Source organism: Neofelis nebulosa, chromosome 11 (assembly GCF_028018385.1).
Source record: "Neofelis nebulosa isolate mNeoNeb1 chromosome 11, mNeoNeb1.pri, whole genome shotgun sequence".
NCBI lineage: Eukaryota > Metazoa > Chordata > Mammalia > Carnivora > Felidae > Neofelis > Neofelis nebulosa.
Genome location: NC_080792.1, coordinates 85,975,265 through 85,994,536, shown reverse-complemented (window position 1 = coordinate 85,994,536; position 19,272 = coordinate 85,975,265). Strand labels below are relative to the sequence as shown.

At 38.9% G+C, this 19,272-nt stretch overlaps 1 protein-coding gene and 1 non-coding gene across 10 annotated transcripts in view; both read right to left on the bottom strand.

The window, feature by feature from the left end:
• The window catches only part of TMEM116 (transmembrane protein 116), a 170,662-nt gene extending 151,446 nt beyond the window's left edge, over positions 1-19,216 (bottom strand). For 2 of the 9 annotated variants that reach the window (XM_058691697.1, XM_058691698.1), the window contains exons 1-3: positions 1,691-1,801; positions 1,098-1,144; positions 345-408 (exon numbers count right to left, since the gene is read on the bottom strand). In XM_058691697.1, the coding sequence (XP_058547680.1) occupies positions 345-408; positions 1,098-1,144; positions 1,691-1,738 (159 nt within the window). In that variant the 5' untranslated portion in view covers positions 1,739-1,801. Of the gene's footprint in view, positions 1-344; positions 409-1,097; positions 1,145-1,690; positions 1,805-18,953 lie in introns of those variants that run through there. The other 7 variants (XM_058691702.1, XM_058691701.1, XM_058691696.1 and 4 more) reach the window with 6 other exon arrangements.
• LOC131490709 (U6 spliceosomal RNA) lies at positions 525-632 on the bottom strand. Its single transcript, XR_009251209.1, has one exon. It is a non-coding gene; the product is annotated as a U6 spliceosomal RNA (small nuclear RNA).
• Positions 19,217-19,272: the final 56 nt, after the last annotated feature.

Genomic DNA, 19,272 nt, shown 5'->3' with positions numbered 1-19,272 from the left:
TAATGACAAATTTACAAGTAATTCATAGAATTATTCCATTATTTACAGGTGACATTTCTCTTATTTATTTCAAAGTCTTAACTCCCGGAGTGCCTCGATGGCTCAGTCGGTTAAGCGTCAGACTTCAGCTCAGGTCATGATCTTGTGGTCTGTGAGTTCCAGCTCCGCGTCAGGCTCTGTGCTGACAGCTCAGAGCCTGGAGCCTGCCTCAGGTTCTGTGTCTCCCTCTTTCTCTGCCCCTCCCCAACTCACGCTCTGTCTCTCTTTCTCTCTCAAAAAAACAAACGAACATCAAAGGCTAAGTCACTAAAAGTTCAAATCCACCACAAAAAGAGACTGCTCACCTCAGGAGATTTCTGTATATTCTGGAATACAGCAGAGGCAATAAGTGAACTTGAACCTATAACACTGACAGATAGAAGGTGATCATTAAAACAGGACTACTGGGGCACCTTCATTTTTGCTAATAATTTTTTACAGCTTTATTGATATATAATAGGTGCAAAATAAGCTGCACATTTTTCTAAAATATGAAACGCTTCATGAATTTGTGTGTCATCCTTGTGTAGGGGCCATGCTACTCTCTTCTGTTTCATTCCAGTTCTTAGTATATGTGCTGCCAAAGCAAGCACTTTGCTACTGACTTTGCAAATCAATCCTAAATCCTTTGACTTTCAGATGCTCTCTCTCAATCTGCTTTTTTTGTTGTTGTTGATGCTACATCTTATGAATCAGAAAATGTCAACATGGTGGGGCACCTGTGGGGCTCAGTTGGTTGAGCATCCAACTTTGGCTCAGATTGTGATCTCACAGTTCGTGAGTTCAAGCCCAGTGTCAGTCTCTCTGCTGTCAGCGTAGGCCCGATTTGGATCCTCTGTCCCACTCTCTCTCTGCCCCTCCCCTGCATGCACACATATGCACGCTCTCTCTCATAAAAAGTAAATACATAAAACATTAAGAAAATGTCAACATGGTAAAGAACAGCATTTCTCTCTTAAGAGTATAAACAAATACCTAGGGGAAGAAAGTAGAAAACTTCAGAATTCTACAGTTTTGCTTACAATAAAGTTATAGTACATGAGATTAAATAAACCTACCTCAGAGTAGCCATAACAAATTGTATCCACTGTATTGCAGAGAAAACCTAAATAAAAACAAAGTGAGAATAAAATTAAGTCTTTTACATTTAAGATTCAACCTCACTCCATTTTCACTGTTTATTAAATATCTGTGCAGAGCAAACTCTTCAGTGCCTATCAAAATACCCTACGGGTCTGAGAATGAGTAGAAAGGCCCCTGGAAAGGCAGGGTGGCTCCTTATTTACTCTCTTATTGCTCCATCTCTGGGAACCAGTAAAATAAAAAGAATAGAGAGTTGGATACAAAATGACTAAATGTAAAGAGAACTGGATGAGAAAATCTACAAAGGAAAGAACAAAATGGAGAAGAGGTAGATAAGGTTAAATTTTGAGAGAGAAGAGATAGATGTGCGAAAAGAATGGGTAATAGGAAAAGCAAACAAATACTAAATAGAGTTGATGGACAGCTACACAGAGAGAAAATAGAATAGTAAGCAATAAAAAATGGGAAGAAAAAAGTTAATAGTCAAGAGATACTGTGAGTGAGAAATACAAAACAAGGAGGAAGAAACGGGAAGCAAAAAAAGGAAAGGGACAACTTCTAGGCTTACCAAGTCCCAACTGTCCTCCAGAATGCTAGCCTCCAGCCGGAAGGCCATAGGGACTTCAGCCCCAGCTATGTTTAACGAGCGTGATCCTTCTCAGGTTCTGAGTCCCTAAACACTGAACTGGTGGCTCCACCCCTAGCCCACCTGGGCTCCTCCCTACCCAATCCAGCCCTGTATCTTGAGGACAAGGAGAGAAGGTGGCGACAAGTGGAGGAGAAAGCCAAGCAGAAAGAACAAAAATAGAAAGAGCAGGTGACAAGGAAACAAAGTTCTAAAAAGCATTAGGAATTGTAAGAAGGGGCAAGAGGCAGGAATGATAAAAAATAGAATGAGTCATAATGAAAAGATAAATAGAGCTGCAAGAGAGAAATGGAACAGAACAGAGACAGAAAAATAAGGAAGAAGAGAGATCTGCTTAAAGCTTGCCATGTTTAGGGACAAAAGCCTGTGGCAGAAAAGGGAGACTGTATATTGAAGCGACCAATAAATTTTTAGTAATACCAAGAAAAGCTGTGAAGAGAAGTTGTTGTTAATATCTCATAGTTAATAGTAACATCTTAAATATTCTATACCAAAAATTCCCACCAGAAATACATTAAATTACACGGTTCATTTAATATACTTATATTTACATATCAACTCTGTGAAAAACATTATGCTACAGAAGCTATAAAGACAAGAGACAGACCAAGACTTCCAGGAGCTTATAATACAGTAGGAAAAATGGCCTTTATACCAAAATCTCAAATTATCTGATAAAAAAATACACTGTCGTTTGAACCAATTTGGAAGAACTGGTGAAATTTGGACAAAGACTAGAGTACGGAGAAAGCAGAGAAGGAAGACCATTTCATTTATGTAACCATTTACGTTTCATCTAACCATACTTTCATACATTCTATAAATATTAACTGATAACATAAATTGGATCATTTGCATGGGTTCAGTAGTTTAAACGTGATTCTTTTATTCAAGTGAGGTTAAGAATCTCGTGTGGAGTAGAAGAAGGGATATCATTAAATAGGTTCTGATGGGAAACTGTTAAGTGAAGGTACGCTCTAACCACTTTGCTTAAATTATTAGATAAACAAATAAAAAAAAATACAAGTAAATTTCTGGATCAAAAATCCCTACCATAAGGTCTCAGAGAGTGTTCTGAGGCCTCTAATCATACATCTATCTAATAAGGGTGAGGGAACTAATGACAGTCTCACCAAGTGATAAGAGAATGCTTTTAGACAAAGGACTCTTGTCTCAATCAAGAACAAATCTCAAATTGTTTGGGAAACAGCCATGCCAAATCAGTCTGCTGCTCTTGACATAACAATTTTTCTCTTTTGGCATTTCTTCTAAAATGTCTTATGCCACTGACCAAATTCCCATTCAGGGATTTACTTTTCCATTTTTCTCTCTAAATTAGCCCCCTGCTTTCTGTATATTAAGCAGTGTTCCCCCTTGAAATGTCTTTGGAAATATAACCTTCCCATCTTCCTTTTCTGCAAGGGCTAATCCAAGCACAAATGAAGTGGGTGGTACTTATTTTTAGTTTTCTCTTTTTACTTAGTTTCTTAGTAAGTTCAAATATATCACAGCTCAGGGAGCCTTGGGTGGCTCAGTCAGTTAAGCTTCCAACTCTTGATTTTGGCTCAGGTCATGATCTCACAGTTCATGGGACTGAGCCCAGTGTCGGAGCCTGCTTCGGATTCTCTCTCCACCCCTACCTTGATTGCACGTGTGCACACCTTCATGCACTCTCTCTCAAAATAAATAAGCATTTAAAAAAAAATACATCACAGCTCACTTAATGTAATGGGCTGCTACATTTTATAAATCAAATTAACAGATATTCATTAAACCTCTACCATGAGCAAGTTATTACTGTGGATACAAAGTCAAGAAAAACACTTACCTAGTAAAATATTTTTATTTTAAATATAGTTTAAAAAACTGTATTTAAAGATTTCTAGTATTAATAGCTACCAATTATCAAGTAATTTCTATGGGTAAGGCTCTATGCTAAGCATTTTATTATTTTTTTTAAATGTTTATTTTTTAGAGAGAGAGAGAGAGAGAGAGAGAGAGAGGGAGGGGCAGAAAGAGAGCAGGACAGATGATTCAAAGCGGGCTTTGCACTGAGAGCAGAGAGCCTGATGCGGGCCTTGAACCCACGAACCGTAAGATCATGACTTGAGCCGAAATTGAACATTCAACCAACTGAGCCACCCAGGCGCCCCTCTATGCTAAGCATTTTAATCCTCAACACAACCTTTGAGGTAAGTAATAGTCCCATGAAAAAAAATTTTTTTAGTAAGCTCTACTTCCAATGCGGGGCTTGAACTTACAACAGCAAGATCAAGACTCACAAGCTCTACCAAATGAGCTAGCCAGGCACCCGAGTAATATTCCTATTTTTCAGATGAAGAAACTGAGGCTTAAAGAAGTCACTTCCCTTTGGGGGTGCCTGGGTGGCTCAGTCAGTTGTGTGTCTGACTCTTGATTTTGGCTTAGGTCATCATCTCAAGTTTCATGGGATCAAGCCCCACATTCGGCTTTGCCCTGACAGTGCAGACCCTGCTTGTGATTCAGTCTCTCCTTCTTTCTATACCCCTCCTCCCAACAAAATAAACTTAAAAAAAGAAAGGTTGACAATAGTCTGTGCTTTGCTATCCTGCCTGCCACTTCCTTGCAGTGTATTCAATGAACTTTTATCTCCTAAAAAAAAAAAAAAAGAAGTCACTTCCCAATGGTTACAAAGTTATCATGTGGTAATACCAATATTCAAATTCAGTTATTCTGACTTCATAGTTCTCACATAACCCATACAATATTCTAACGGAGACCTGGTTAATAAGAAGGCAGGAAAAGATAATTTCAAAAAATTATTGTGACATTGAGGAAGCTCTTTTATTAGGCAATTGCTTCTTAGATATGACTACAAATGCATAAGCAACAAAAGAAATAATAAATTGGTCTTTTGGTCTTTATTAAAATTGTTTTAAAATGTTTGTGCTTCAAAGGATACCATCAAGAAAGGGAAAAGACAATCCACAGGGGAAAAAAAATATTTATAAAGCACGTATCTGATAAGGGACTTACACTGAGAATATAAAAAACAACTCCTACAATTCAATAATAAAAATACAACCCAATTTTAAAAAGGGCAAAGGTTTTAAATAGACATTTCTCCCCCAAAATAAAAAAATGATTAAAATCACATGAAAAGACGATTAACACCATAAACCATCAGGGAAATACAAATTAAGAGGCACCTGGGTGGCTCAGTCGGTAAGCATCTGACTTCGACTCAGGTCACAATCTCATGGTTCGTGGGTTTGAGCCCCACATCAGACTCTGTGCTGACAGCTCAGAGCCTGGAACCTGCTTCAGATTCTGTCTCTCTCTCTCTCAAAAATAAATAAACATTAAAAAGAACTTAAAAAAAAAAAGAAGTAAAAATTAAAATCACAATGAGATGCTGGGGTGCCTGGGTGGCTCAGCTGGTTAAACGTCTGACTCCTGATCTCAGCTCAGGTCTTGATCTCAGGGTCATGAGTTCAAGTCTTGTTGGGCTCCACGCAGGGAGTGAAGCCTACTTGAAAAAAAAAAATCACAATGAAATGCTATTTCACACCTACCAGGATAGCTATAATAAAAAAGATAGAGAATAGCAAATGTTGATGAAAATGTGGAGGAAGAGAAACCCTTATACACTGCTGGAGAGAATGTAAAGTACTGCAGCCACTTTGGCTGTTCCTCAAAAGGTTAAACATATACTATATTACTCAGCTCCTAGGTATAAACTCAGTTCTACATCTAGGTATACACCCAAGAGAAATTAAACATATGTCCACACAAAAACTTGGACACAAATATTCATAATGGTATTATTCATAAAAGACAAAAGGTAGAAACAACACAAATGTTCCATCAACTGGTAAATGGATAAAATATAGTATATCCATATAATGAAATGTTAGTCAGCAATTAAAAGAAGTACTGATGCATTCTACAACATGATGAACCTTGAAAACATTATGCTAAATGAAAGAAGCCAATCACAAAAGACCACAAATTATATGATTCCATTCATATGAAATGTCCAAAATAAGCAAATTTACAGACACAAAGTACATTAGTAGTTGCCTAGGGCTAAGAAGGTAATTTGAGAGAAAATGGGAAGCGACTGCTGATGGGCACGAGACTTTTTAGGGTGACAAAAATATTCTAAAATTAAGATAGTGGTGATGGTTGCACACTTTATGAATATACTAAAACCCAGTGAATTGTACACTTTAAAGTTTATTTATTTTGAGAGAGAGAGAGAGAGAGCGCACATGAGTGGGGGTGGGGCAGAGAAAGAGAGAGGAAGAGAGAGAATCCCAAGCAGGCTCTGCACTGTCAGTGGGGAGATGGGGTTCAAACCCACAAACTGTGAGATCAAGACCTGAGTCAAAATCAAGAGTTGGACACTCAACTGACTGAGCCACCCAGACACCCCTGAATTGTATACTTTAAAAGGATGAATTGTAAATAGGCGAATTTTAGAGGGACACAGTAAATATCCCATTGCTGAAATTCATTGTGTAATGATTAACGGATAACATGTTTCTGTCTTTCCTACTGAAAAGAAAAATATTTAGAACAAAAAGTGTAAAACAAACATTGTAAGAGGGAACTGACGATAAAGATTATAAGAGAGCACCTGACTACTCTAAATTAATCCACCACTCCTGGTTTGAACAAATTATACTCCAGGACTCTGATAAAACTTGCTGGTTAAATGGAAAAAAAAAAAAGCAGTCTCTTCAGCAAATGGTGCTGGGAAAACTGGCCAATGACATGCAGAAGAATGGAACTGGACCACTTTCTTACACCATACACAAAAATAAATTCAAAATGGATGAAAGACCTAAACATAAGACAGGAAACCATCAAAATCCTGGAGGAGAAAACAGGCAGCAACCGCTTTGAACTGGCCACAGAAACTTCTTACTAGATGTGTCTCTTGAGACAAGGGAAACAAAAGCAAAAATGAACTACTGGGACCTCATCAAGATAAAAAGCTTCTGCCCAATGAAGGAAACAATCAACAAAACTAAAAGGCAACAGATGGAATGAAAGAAGATATTTGCAAATGACATATTGGATAAAGTGTTAGTATCCAAAATTTATAAAGAATTTGTCAAACTCAACACCCAAAAAACAAATAATCCTGTGAAGAAATGAGAAGACATGAATAGACATGTTTCCAAAGAAGACATCCAGATGGCTAACACACACATGAAAAGATGCTCAACGTCACTCATCTTCAGGGAAATACAAATCAAAACTACAATGAGATACCACCTCACACCTGTCAGAATAGCTAAAATTAACAACTCATGCAACAACAGATATTGGTGAGGATGTGGAGAAAGGGGAGCCCTTTTGCACTGTTGGTGGGAATGCAAACTGGTGCAGCCACTCTGGAACACAGTATGAAGATTCCTCAAAAAAATAAATAAAAATAGAACTATCCCACAACTCGGCAATTGCACTACTAAGTATTTACCCAAAGGATACAAAAATGCTGATTCGAAGGGGTACATGCATCCTAATGTTTACAGCAGCACAATCAACAATAGCCAAATTATGGAAAAGAGCCCAAACATCCACTGATCAATGGATAAAGAAGATGTGCTATATAAACACAAAGGAATATTATTCAGCAATCAAAAAGAATGAAATCTTGCCATTTGCAACAACATGGATGGGAACTAGAGTGTATTATGCTAAACGAGGTAAGTCAGAGAAACACAAGCATCATATGATTTCACTCATATGTGGAATTTAAGAAACAAAACAGATGCACATACAGAAAGGAAAAGAAAAATAAAGTACGATAAAAAAACAGAGACAGAGGCAAGCCATAAGAGATTCTTAAATACAGAGAACAAACAGGATTGCTGGAGATGAGGTGGTGGGGGATGGGCTAAATGGGTGTTGGACATTAAGGAGGGCACTTGTTGGGATGAACACTGGGTATTATACGTAAAAGATGAATCACTAAATTCTACCCTTGAAACCAATACTACACTATATGCCAGCTAACTTGAATTTAAATTAACAACAACAACAAAAACCCTGGGGTGCCTGGGTGGCTCAGATGGTTGAGCATCCAACTTCGGCTCAGGTCATAATCTTTCAGTCTGTGAGTTCCAGCCCCACATCAGGCTTGCTGCTGTCAATGCAGAGCCTATTTTGGATCCTCTATCCCCCCCACCTCTGCGCCTTCCCCACTTGTGCTCCCTCTCTCTCAAAAATAAATAAACCTTGAATAAAGAAATTTTCAGGTTAACCCAATAAACCACTGAATGAAATCTGAGTTTGAGTAAAAATGGGGAAATTGCTAGGAATTGTAGAAAACTGGTGATAACTCAATTTTTAATTTTTACAAGGAGAAAGGATGGTGGAATCTGCAAACCCTAAGTCAAAGATCTCAGCATTGGGGCGCCTGAGTGACTCCGTTAGTTAAGTGTCTGACTCTTGGTTTCAGCTCAGGTCATGATCTCACAGTTCATGAGCTCGAGCCCCACATCAGGCTCTAACAGCACAGAGCCTGTTTGGGATTCTCTCTCTCCCCCTGTCTCTGCCCCTCCCCTGCTTGCTTGCTCTCTCTCTCAAAATAAATAAACTTAAAAAATAAAAAAATAAAAAAAGATCTCAGTACTGAACCCAAGTAAGATTCTAGAATGAACTATTCAAAAGGTGTGCTTTTTAAACAATTTTTTTTTAAAGTAACCACTAAAACAGAATGGATTTATAAAAAAAATCATGCCAGACTCACCCTATCCCCTTTGGATACAATTACCATAGTATATATGGGATTTTGACAAAGCTTTTGATGAAAAAATTTCATGATACAAAAATAAGGAAATATAGATAAAATGGAAGCATAATTAATGGCATTTGTTGCACAAATAAGCCTCAGGGAGTGTTAACTAATTGATCAATATCAACTTAGAAATGACTTCAGGGTCTCTTGGGTGGTCAATTGGTTTAAGTGTCCAACTCTTGATTTTGGCTCAGGTTCTGGAGATTGAGCCCTGCATCAGGCTGTGTGCTGACAGCACGGAATCTGCTTGGGATTCTCTCTCTCCCCTCCCCCTCTCTGCTCCTTCCCCATTCATGCTCTCTCTCTCTCTAAAAAAAAAAAAAAAAAAAAAAGACTTCTAGTGGAGTGAATCAGCATTCTGACTTGGCACAGTTCTGTAAAACACTTTCATCAATAACTTCAAAGGAAATATAGCGGGCATATTTATCAAGTTGTGTGGGTGTGTTACTCACTGTTGCATAACAAATTTCCACAAAATTAGTGGCTTAAAGCACACATTTATCATCTCATAGCTTCTGTAGGTTAGGAGTCCAAGTATAGCTTAGTTGGGTCCTCTGTTTCAGTATCTGTCACAAGGCTGTAATCAAGATATCAACCAGGGCTGGGTCTCATCTGAAGGCTCAAATGGGGAAGGATCTGTTTTCAAGTTTACAAAGTTGGTCTAATTCAGTTTCTTGAGGGTTGTTGGTCTAAGGGCCTAAATTCCAAACTAATTGTTGTTGGCTAAATGCTTCACTCAGTTCTTTGCCATGTGGATTTCTGCAAGATGCCCTCCCAGCAAGATGGAAGTCAGAACTTTCTGTAATGAAGTCACTGAAGTGACATTCCATCACCTTTCCTGTAGTCTACTGACCACAGATTTTGCCAACAGTCAAGAGAAAGGATTAGATGAGAGTCTGAATACCAAAAGGCAGGGACTATTGGAGTCTATCTTAGGGTTTGCCACATGTATCCATCCAATATGTCTAGTACTTTTCCAATTCAGATCATTTGTAATAGCTATTCCCCCTGTCTGAAATGTTCTTCCCCTAGATAATCACGACTGGCTCCTTCTCATCCTTCAAGTATCGGCTTAAATGTCATTACCTCAGAGATGTAATATTTATCAAATTCCACAATATCTTGTTTACTTGTGCTGTTTCACCCTAGCAGACTATGTCTTTGGGCACAGGCAACTGATGTTGTCTCATTCACCCCAATATCTCACATACCTAAAAGAGTGCCTACAAAAGGCACTCAGTATTTATTAAATGAATGTACTCAAGTTGTGAGAGATAGATGACAGATTTAAGATCTAATAAGATCTGAATACTTTAAAATAATGAGTTTTATTTAATAAAAGTTAATAGAAATAAATTTAAGTATACTGTCCTTGCATCTAAAACACCAACTGGACAAAGATCAGGATGAAAAGGTAGCAAAGCATTTTGCTTTAAAAATCTTGAGTGGTTCTATCTAATAAAAATATAAGTCATATATGTGATTTAAAAGTTTCTAGAGACCACATTAAAAAAACAAAAGGAGATGAAATTAATTTTAATAAATTTTACTTAACTTAAATATCCAAATTTCATAATTTCGACATGCAATCCATATAAAAAAAAATCACTGAGATGGTTTACATTCATAACCTTGTACTTTGAAATTCAGTGTGTATTTTACTCTCAAAACAACATCTCAATTCAGAGTAGCCATATTTCAAGAGCTTAGTAGCTACATGTGATATTATAAATGGCATTTTTATTTAGACTCTTTGATTTAGAACTAGATTTTGCAGGCTCTTGGATTTGGATTTTATCCTACAGAAATGCCACTATAAACTTCCATGATCGAGCAAATTTCCAAGAAAAAAAATATGATATAATAACTATTAATAGCTACTCTTTAAGTAAATATATACCTTATAGCAGGTACCATTGTAAATGCTTTACATGTACTAATTTTATCCACTCCTAATCCTATGAAGTATTATTATCATTCTTATTTTACACGCTAATATTGTTAAGTAATAACACGTTGGCAGTGTGCAGGAAAGATTAAAAAGGGGAAGCAACTGGCAAGAGCTAGGATACCTTTATTTACTTATTTATATCCCACTTTGACACAGAGAACATTTCAGGTGGCTTACAGGAGTACATAAAACAAAATAACATGAATTCAAAGTGGGACAAAAGAACATCTTTTTTGAAATGATGTGATCCATGGATGTTAAAATCTCTATGATTTTTTTAATGTTACTTCATTGAAAAAACAGTATTAAAATAATAGAAATCCAAAATAAAGTTTCCTACAATCTCATCATATACTCATAACAATGTTTTATTTATTCATGTTACTTTAAGTCCTTGTCCCTATATTCAATTTCTACATGTTAGTAGTAATTCTACAGCTAGTATTTTATATTCTACGTTTTTCTTAACATTATTCCATAGTAATTTTTTTCCTTTTGTCTTATTTTCTTTCCATTCCATTGGGACTATAACAAATGCTAAAAGCCTAAAATATTTCTCTACATTTTTCTCTATACTTGTTAAAATATATCCAAACAGGGAAAAGGGAGGCAGCAGCTCTTTGGGTCACTGGAAGCATGCACCAAGGAAAGGCAAATGAAATCCAAAACCACCCCTCAGGTGACAGCAACTGCCCTGATAAGACGTCTCACCAGTCCAAAACACCCACATCATTTGAGCTAAACCCGATGGACTATGGAGTGACCCACATTTGCCTTTACCTCATTATAGTACTAAAATCTCTGCCCAAAAAGGTGCCTCAGCCTTATTTACATAACATACAATATATGTACAGGCATTTTTCATTAAGGTGTATGCACCATTTTATGCCCACCTCTACAAATTATGATAAGGTTTCCCTATTTATTCATCCTGGGGTGCCTGGCTGGCTCAGTTGGAAGAGTATGTGACTCTTGATCTTGGGTTCATGAGTTCAAGCCCCGTGTTGAGTGTAGATTACTAAAAAAAAATAAAAACCAAATAAATAAATAATAAACAAAAAAACCAACCAAACAAAATATACATACATACATCCTAACCCTAAACAAAAGGTACCCATTTATGGGAATGCAAACTGGTGCAGCCACTCTGGAAAACAGTATGGAGGTTCCTCAAAAAACTAAAACTAGAACTACCCTACCACCCAGCAATTGCACTACTAGGCATTTATCCATGAGATACAGGTGTGCATGCACCCCCATGTTTACAGCAACACTATCAACAATAGCCAAAGTATGGAAAGAGCCCAAACGTCCATCGATGGATGAATGGATAAAGATGGGACAGACACACACACACACACACACACACACACACACACACAAAATGGAGTGTTACTCGTCTCTCAAAAAGAATGAAATCTTGCCATTTGCAACTCTGTAAATGGAACTGGAGGGTATTATGCTAAGTGAAATTAGTCAGAGAAAGACAAAAATCATATGACTTCATTCATAGGAGGACTTTAAGAGACAAAACAGATGAACATGAGGGAGGGGAAACAAAAATAATATAAAAACAGGGAGGGGGACAAAACAGAAGAGACTCAAATATGGAGAACAAACTGAGGGTTATTGGAGGGGTTGTGGGAGGGGGGATGGGCTAAATGGGTAAGGGGCATTAAAGAATCTACTCCTGAAATGACTGTTTCACTATATGCTAATTTGGATGTAAATTTTAAAAAATAAAAAATAAAATAAATAAATTGCAAATACTTTCTAAATCAGGAAAAGAAAAAAAAAAAAAGGTACCCATTTACCCTGTCTTAGGAAGTCACAGCTTTGAAAGCTATTTCCATGATCTCCTTATTTGCTGCAAATAAGATTACTTTGTGCAAAAACAAAAGAAACAAAACCATACCCAAATACATACATACGTGTGTGTGTGTGTGTGTGTGTATATATATATATATACGTGTATATATATATATATATGTATAGGGGCTGTTGTTATGGTTGTACGGTTTTAAAAATGGGATGATATATTTCTGTATACATTTCTTTTCTCATCTAGTATCTCAAAGAAATAGTTCTAACTCATTCTGATAGCTGTGTAATATTCTACATAAGATCATTTACCCAGGGGCTCCTAGCTGACTCAGTCAGTAGAGCATGCGACTCTGGATCTTGGGGTCTTGGGTTCAGGCCCCACGTTGGGCATGGAGCCTACTTATAAAAGATCATTTATTCAACACTTCCTGTCATAGACATGCAAGTTGTTTTCTTCTTCTTCTTCCTCCTCCTCCTCCTCCCCCTCCCTCTCCTCCTCCTTCTTCTTCTTCTTCGCTTCTGCAAACAATGCTGCAATAAACATTCCTAACCTCTGTATGTATCACCTCCTTCTCTGCTGATTTTGTTACTATGGGATAGGTTCCAGAGTAGAATTCTTTTAGTTCTCAAATATTTTAAGTTCTTTCTCACCCTAGAACCTTTGCACATGCTGTTTTCTTTTCCTAAAATGTTTCCTAACACACAATCTGCAGTTTCATATTTATTCATAATTATTTATGGTCTTTCTTATCACACAAGTTTAAGTTCCTTGACAGCTGAATCCTATCCATCCTTTAGGTCTTTTTTTTTTTTTTTCCATCCTTTAGGTCTTAGCTCACATGTACTTGATTGTAGAGGTTTTCCACGAACTCCAATCCCAATTGATCCCCCATCATATTTTCTCTTAGGCCCTCAACTTTTCTTTCTAGAGTTATCACAATTTGTAATTATATATTTATTTGTGTGATTATTTAATGTTGGTCTCCCCAACTAGGTCTGTAGGGAGCACATCTATCTTGTTCACCAGTGTAACCCTGATCCTCAAGAGAGTGTATGGCACATGAAAGCTGTAAACAGTTGTTTAATACTGAAAGAATTCTTTTTTTTAATATTTAAATAATTCCTTTTAAAAATATTTTTTTAACATATTTTTTAAAAATGTATTATTTTGAGAGAGACAGTGAAAGTAGGGGGAAGTACAGAGAGGGAGGGACAGAGTGAATCCCAAGCAGGCTCCGACTGCCAGCGCAGAGCCCAACACGGGGCTCAAACTCATGAACCACGAGATCATGACCTGAGCCAAAGTTGGATGCTCCTAAATATTGAAAGAATTCTTCTTAAAAAATTTTTTTTTTACTGATGAATGGATAAAGAAATTGTGGTTTATATACACAATGGAATACTACGTGGCAATGAGAAAGAATGAAATATGGCCTTTTGTAGCAACGTGGATGGAACTGGAAAGTGTTATGCTAAGTGAAATATGTCATACAGAGAAGGACAGATACCATATGTTTGCATCTTATGTGGATCCTGAGAAACTTAACAGAAGACCATGGGGGAGGGGAAGAAAAAAAAAAAGAGGTTAGAGAGGGAGGGAGCCAAAACATAAGAGACTCTTAAAAACTGAGAACAAATTGAGGGTTGATGGGGGGTGGGAGGGAGGGTAGGGGGGGTGATGGGTATTGAGGAGGGCACCTGTTGGGATGAGCACTGGGTGTTGTATGGAAACCAATCTGACAACAAATTTCATATTTAAAAAAAATAGAAAATAAAATAAAAAATAAAAACAATAAAAAAAAACCCACAAGAAGCAATGTACCGAAAAGAATAACTGATTTGCCACCCAACGATTGTTTATGGAAATGTGGTGAAGGAGAGATGGTGTTTGGTGGAAAACTCCATCAGACCTTGATACCTGCTATGCCCACAGACCTCATCTCATGATGTGAGTACAAGCAGTTCTGTCTTCATATATCTCCCATGTCTGAGCCACAGAATTCCCTACTCTAGCCCCAAATGATTAGTCCTTGAGCAAGGGGAAGTCCAGTCAGATGCCTAGGAAATGGTGTGGTGTGAAATTGCCCAATGGGGTGCTCCATATTGAATGGTGACAGGCTGAGCCTATCAAATGTAAGATGCCCACAGAGAAGAGAGGAGTAGCAAGATGGTCCATTCTAGAGTAATACAAGATGCCTGGGACAACAGGAGTTACCATTGAGTCTCAAGCAATTGGAAGTGTCCAGGTTTCAGTTCCTTGAGGCTGTTCTACATTCTAATGTTGGTGATCTAAAGGACTGTATGCCTGTTCAGATAGTTCCATGAACTATCTTCCTGAATTCCATGTGTATTGTTAGAGTAAGTCCATAATGGCTAAGGAGATCTCAGCACACCTCCTCTTTGCAACCTGAAAAAACAGACTATTACAGACTTTAGCTGTAAATGGGTATTATACGTGTAACTGTTAGGTAAAAAGGGGGGGACTTATCCATGCTAATGAACCAACTTTTAAAATTATTAATATTGCCCCTGCAAACCTGCTTTGTGGATTATCTCTTCTCTATACCTTGGATAAAATCTAGGACAGAATACATAATTTTTCTGATCATTCTTAAGAAGTCTTCCATCATTCCTATCAAAAAAAATATTTTTTAAGGTTTATTCATTTCTCAGAGACAGGGAGACAGGGCATGAGCAGGGGAGGGGCAGAGAGAGAGACACAGAATCTGAAACAGGCTCCAGGCTCTGAGCTGTCCACATAGAGCCTGATGCAGGGCTTGAACTCATGGACCACGAGATCATGACCTGAGCTGAAGATGGATGCTTAACCAACTGAGCCATCCAGGTGCCCCAATATTGAAAGAATTCTTAAAGGAGGACAGGGCTTGAAGAAAATCATTCCTTCAATAACAATTTTTAACAGATGAAATCTGCTTTGTGTTCACTAGACAATTATAGTGTTCATCTATGTCAAAGGAACTAGTGTTAACACCAACAAAAATTCACAAGAGCAGAACAATTAGCTCTAAGGAATGGCATATCTCTGAAGAACAGTATGAGGTCTAAGGAAAGAATGTAGTAAAGGCCAATGGAATTTTGAGAGATAACCATGGAATAGTTTCTCTCTCATTGATTGATTTATTCACTGAACAATTTTTTACTGAGCGCCCACCTATGCCAGACAGGGGGCTGTAGTAGCTAACCTAAACAGTCAAAAACATAAAGACAAATCCAGCCCTCATGGGAAGCAGATAAGAAAAATAAGCAAATTATATTGTATATTAGTAAGCTAAAAAGTGCTATGGAGAAAAAAGACAGAAGGGAGATAGAAAGCAAGGAGGAGCATGGAGCAAGGAGGAAAGGAGCAAAGAAAGGAGGAAGGAGCAATTTCTTAAAGGATGGTCAGGGTAGATCTTAGGAAGTTTGAGCCAAGACTTAGGGAAGTTAAGGACTCAGCCATATGAATATCTTAAAGAAAAGTGTTTTAGAGGGAGAAAGCTAGTACAAAGGCCCTGAGGCAGGAATATGCCTGTGTATATAAGGAATAGCAAAGAAATCAATGAGACTGGGGACTCTGGCTTGATGATGTAGAAAAAAGATTGATATTTATTAGTTGCCTTTAGCAGATGGTACTTTTTTCCTTACTCCAGGTGCTACACTGAGTCACATGACACTCATTTAACATGAGTTAATGAGGGCACACTCATTTAACATGACTTGTCTCTTCCTCCCTACCTCTATACAATACCCAGGGTGAGCCTCTTGATTTTCCATATCAGTTTCAACTGTGGGATTTTATAACTTCCCAAATATGGACAGTTATACCTGGCTTATTTGTGTAGTTTGTTGTCAGGGTCCTGAAGCTAAGAATATAATCAAATTTTAAAATAATTGGGACCAGGGTACTAAAAGGAAGCATTGAGACAATTATTACATTGCATGGAATTATTACAATTCATAGCAAAGGACTGATACTTCCCTCTCCAACCAATCCTCTTCCGTCACTTTTTCCAAAACCTACTTCAAAACTATGACTATAAAGTCATTCCTGATTAGTCATACTAACTAGGTGTACCCAAAGCTTTTACATATTCAGAAGTGAATAATTTAAAAAGTCTAAATGTCTTATAAAGGGTTATAAAAAAACTCTTAACGGCTCCTTATTGAGTACAGGACAAAACAGAAAATTCTTTTTTTTTTTTTTTAATTTTTTTTTTAACGTTTATTTTTGAGACAGAGAGAGACAGAGCATGAACGGGGGAGAGTCACAGAGAGAAGGATACACAGAATCTGAAACAGGCTCCAGACTCTGAGCTGTCAGCACAGAGCCCGATGCGGGGCTCGAACCCACGGACCGTGAGATCATGACCTGAGCCGAAGTTGGATGCTTAACCGACCGAGCCACCCACGTGCCCCAAAACAGAAAATTCTTAAGTTTGATTTGCAAGACTCTCCCCTACCTGGGCTTAAAACTGTCTTACTGGGGCGCCTGGGTGGCCCAGTCGGTTAAGCATCCGACTTCAGCCAGGTCACGATCTCGCAGTCCGTGAGTTTGAGCCCCGCGTCAGGCTCTGGGCTGATGGCTCGGAGCCTGGAGCCTGTTTCCGATTCTGTGTCTCCCTCTCTCTCTGCCCCTCCCCCGTTCATGCTCTGTCTCTCTCTGTCCCAAAAATAAATAAAAAACGTTGAAAAAAAAAATTTAAAAAAAAAACAAAAAAAAAACAAAAAAAAAAACTGTCTTACTAAGTAGTGTTTTGAGAACTCCCTCCAACCAAGATGGTTTTCAGTCTCCCCAAACTGTCATGAATTGTTCCCACTTCTGTTTCATTTGTTCTCCACCTAAAATGTTCTTTCTCCCAGGGTATCTGGGTGGCTCAGTCAGTTTAAGCATCCAACTCTTGATTTCAGCTCAGGTCATGATCTCACAATTTTGAGACTGAGCCCAGAATCAAGCTCCATGCTCAGCATGGAGCCTGCCTGGGATTCTCTCTCCCTCTCTCTGCCCCTCCCCCACTTGTTCTTTCTCTCAAAATAAATAAATTCTAAAAAAAGTGTTCTTTCTTCCACGGCTTAACTGTTCCCACTTCCTACATGAAGCCTTCTTTAACCAGCTCATAATTTACCCCTCCTCTTCAATAATTTGTCTATGTAGCTCATATTTTTTTTGAAAGAAAGCAAGCACACATGTCCTTGTGCAAGGGGGGGTGGGGACTGAGGTTAGAAGGAGAGAGAGAATCGTAAGCAGGTTCCATGGGGGTCTATCTCACCACCATAAATAAGATCATGACCTGAGCCAAAATCAAGAGTCAGATACTTGGGGCGCCTGGATGGCTCAGTCGGTTGAGCATGGACTCTCATTTTAGGCTTAGGTGTTAATATCATGGTTTCTGAGTTCTAGCCCCACAGTGGGCTCTGTCCTGATGGCACGGAGCCTGCTTGGGATTTTCTCTGCCCCTCCCCCACTCGCACTTTCTCCCTCCCTCAATATAAACTTAAAGAAAAAAAAGTCGAACGTTTAACCAACTGAGACACCAGGTGCCCCTATGTAGCTCATTTTAACTTACTAGGGCAAATTCAAAATAAATTTTTCCAAACCTCGCCCAAACACCCCACACACACATTCGACTTTCTTTCAAAATTTCTATGCAAACTGGTTGCCTATGATTGGATCCTATGATTTTTGATGACCATTTTATACATATACATTTATTGAACATATACAATGGTTAACATGGTGCTAAGTCCCCCACAACGCATTATGTAATTTATTCTCATTTCACATCCATTTGTTCACCAAGTCTTGTGAATTCCAACCTTTCTTCTAATTTTGTCCTATTTCTGAACCTTAACCTATCCCACCTCCACTATTGCAAATGACCCTTACTAGTCTCTCTGCCTTCAACCTCCTCCCTTCCCGACCATTTCCTTCACTCCTAAATGACAGCAAATCTGACTTCACTCTCCTGGTTAACACTTGCCGTAGCACCAAACCCTTTAGTTTGATGAGGCCCTTTGCAACATTGGCCAGTTTACCTTTACAGATTCATGTTTTTCCTCTTTCTAGAAATATCCTTTGGTGTCTGCCTTGTAAAGGCCTACTCTTCTTTCACGATCCAGTTCAAAAGACATTTCCTGTCCGCAACTTACCCCGACATTCCTGCGCAGGACTAAGTGAACAAGGTAACGGTTATGTAACTATTGCTCGGTCTCCTCCTCCCCAACACTGTGAATTCCTTCAGACCAGAGCCGTCTCGTTCATCTCTATTTTGTATTCCCACAACCCAAACCAGAAGCTGGTGTAAACCATGCCCTGAACAAGTATCTATTGAATAGGATCATTAGGACTTGTTTTTGTTTGTTTGTTAATTCTCAGGAGGCTGGGATATGCATAGCTGGGCAGTACTCAACTTTCAGTAAAGCCTATTTTTATAGGAGCCTGGGCCTCGCCGCTGAGGCAGGCGGTCACCAGAGTAGGCACGTGGGCAGGGCTCAGGAGTGGCTCCAACGGCCATGCTGACGCACAGCCACGTCTGCTTGGCCTACTCGGGTCCTGGTTGAGGGAGGTGGCAGAGCATGACCAACCGCCTGAGGGTGGTAGCACAAACTGACATACCAACCTATAGTACTGGCGGGTCCCAACTGACTGCCCAACGCGCCACAATCGGGAAGAAACGATGGCCGGCCTCCTCATCTTCGAAGAAGAATAAAGAGAGAGAACTACGAGCTGCAGCAAGACGCTAGGCACGCGCTTCGTGCCTCCCCTCACGCCAAGGACGACGGGAAAAAGGCTGGCTGGCTGGCTGCGAGCCTCGCCGAGTACGCGTGCGCGGCAGCCTCTTTTTCCACCACCCACGCTCTCCACGGTCCCCTCGGCCCGTCGCACGCGGCCCCGCCCCCTCGCCCTCGGCCTGCTCGAGCTTCGCCGAGTGCGCGCGC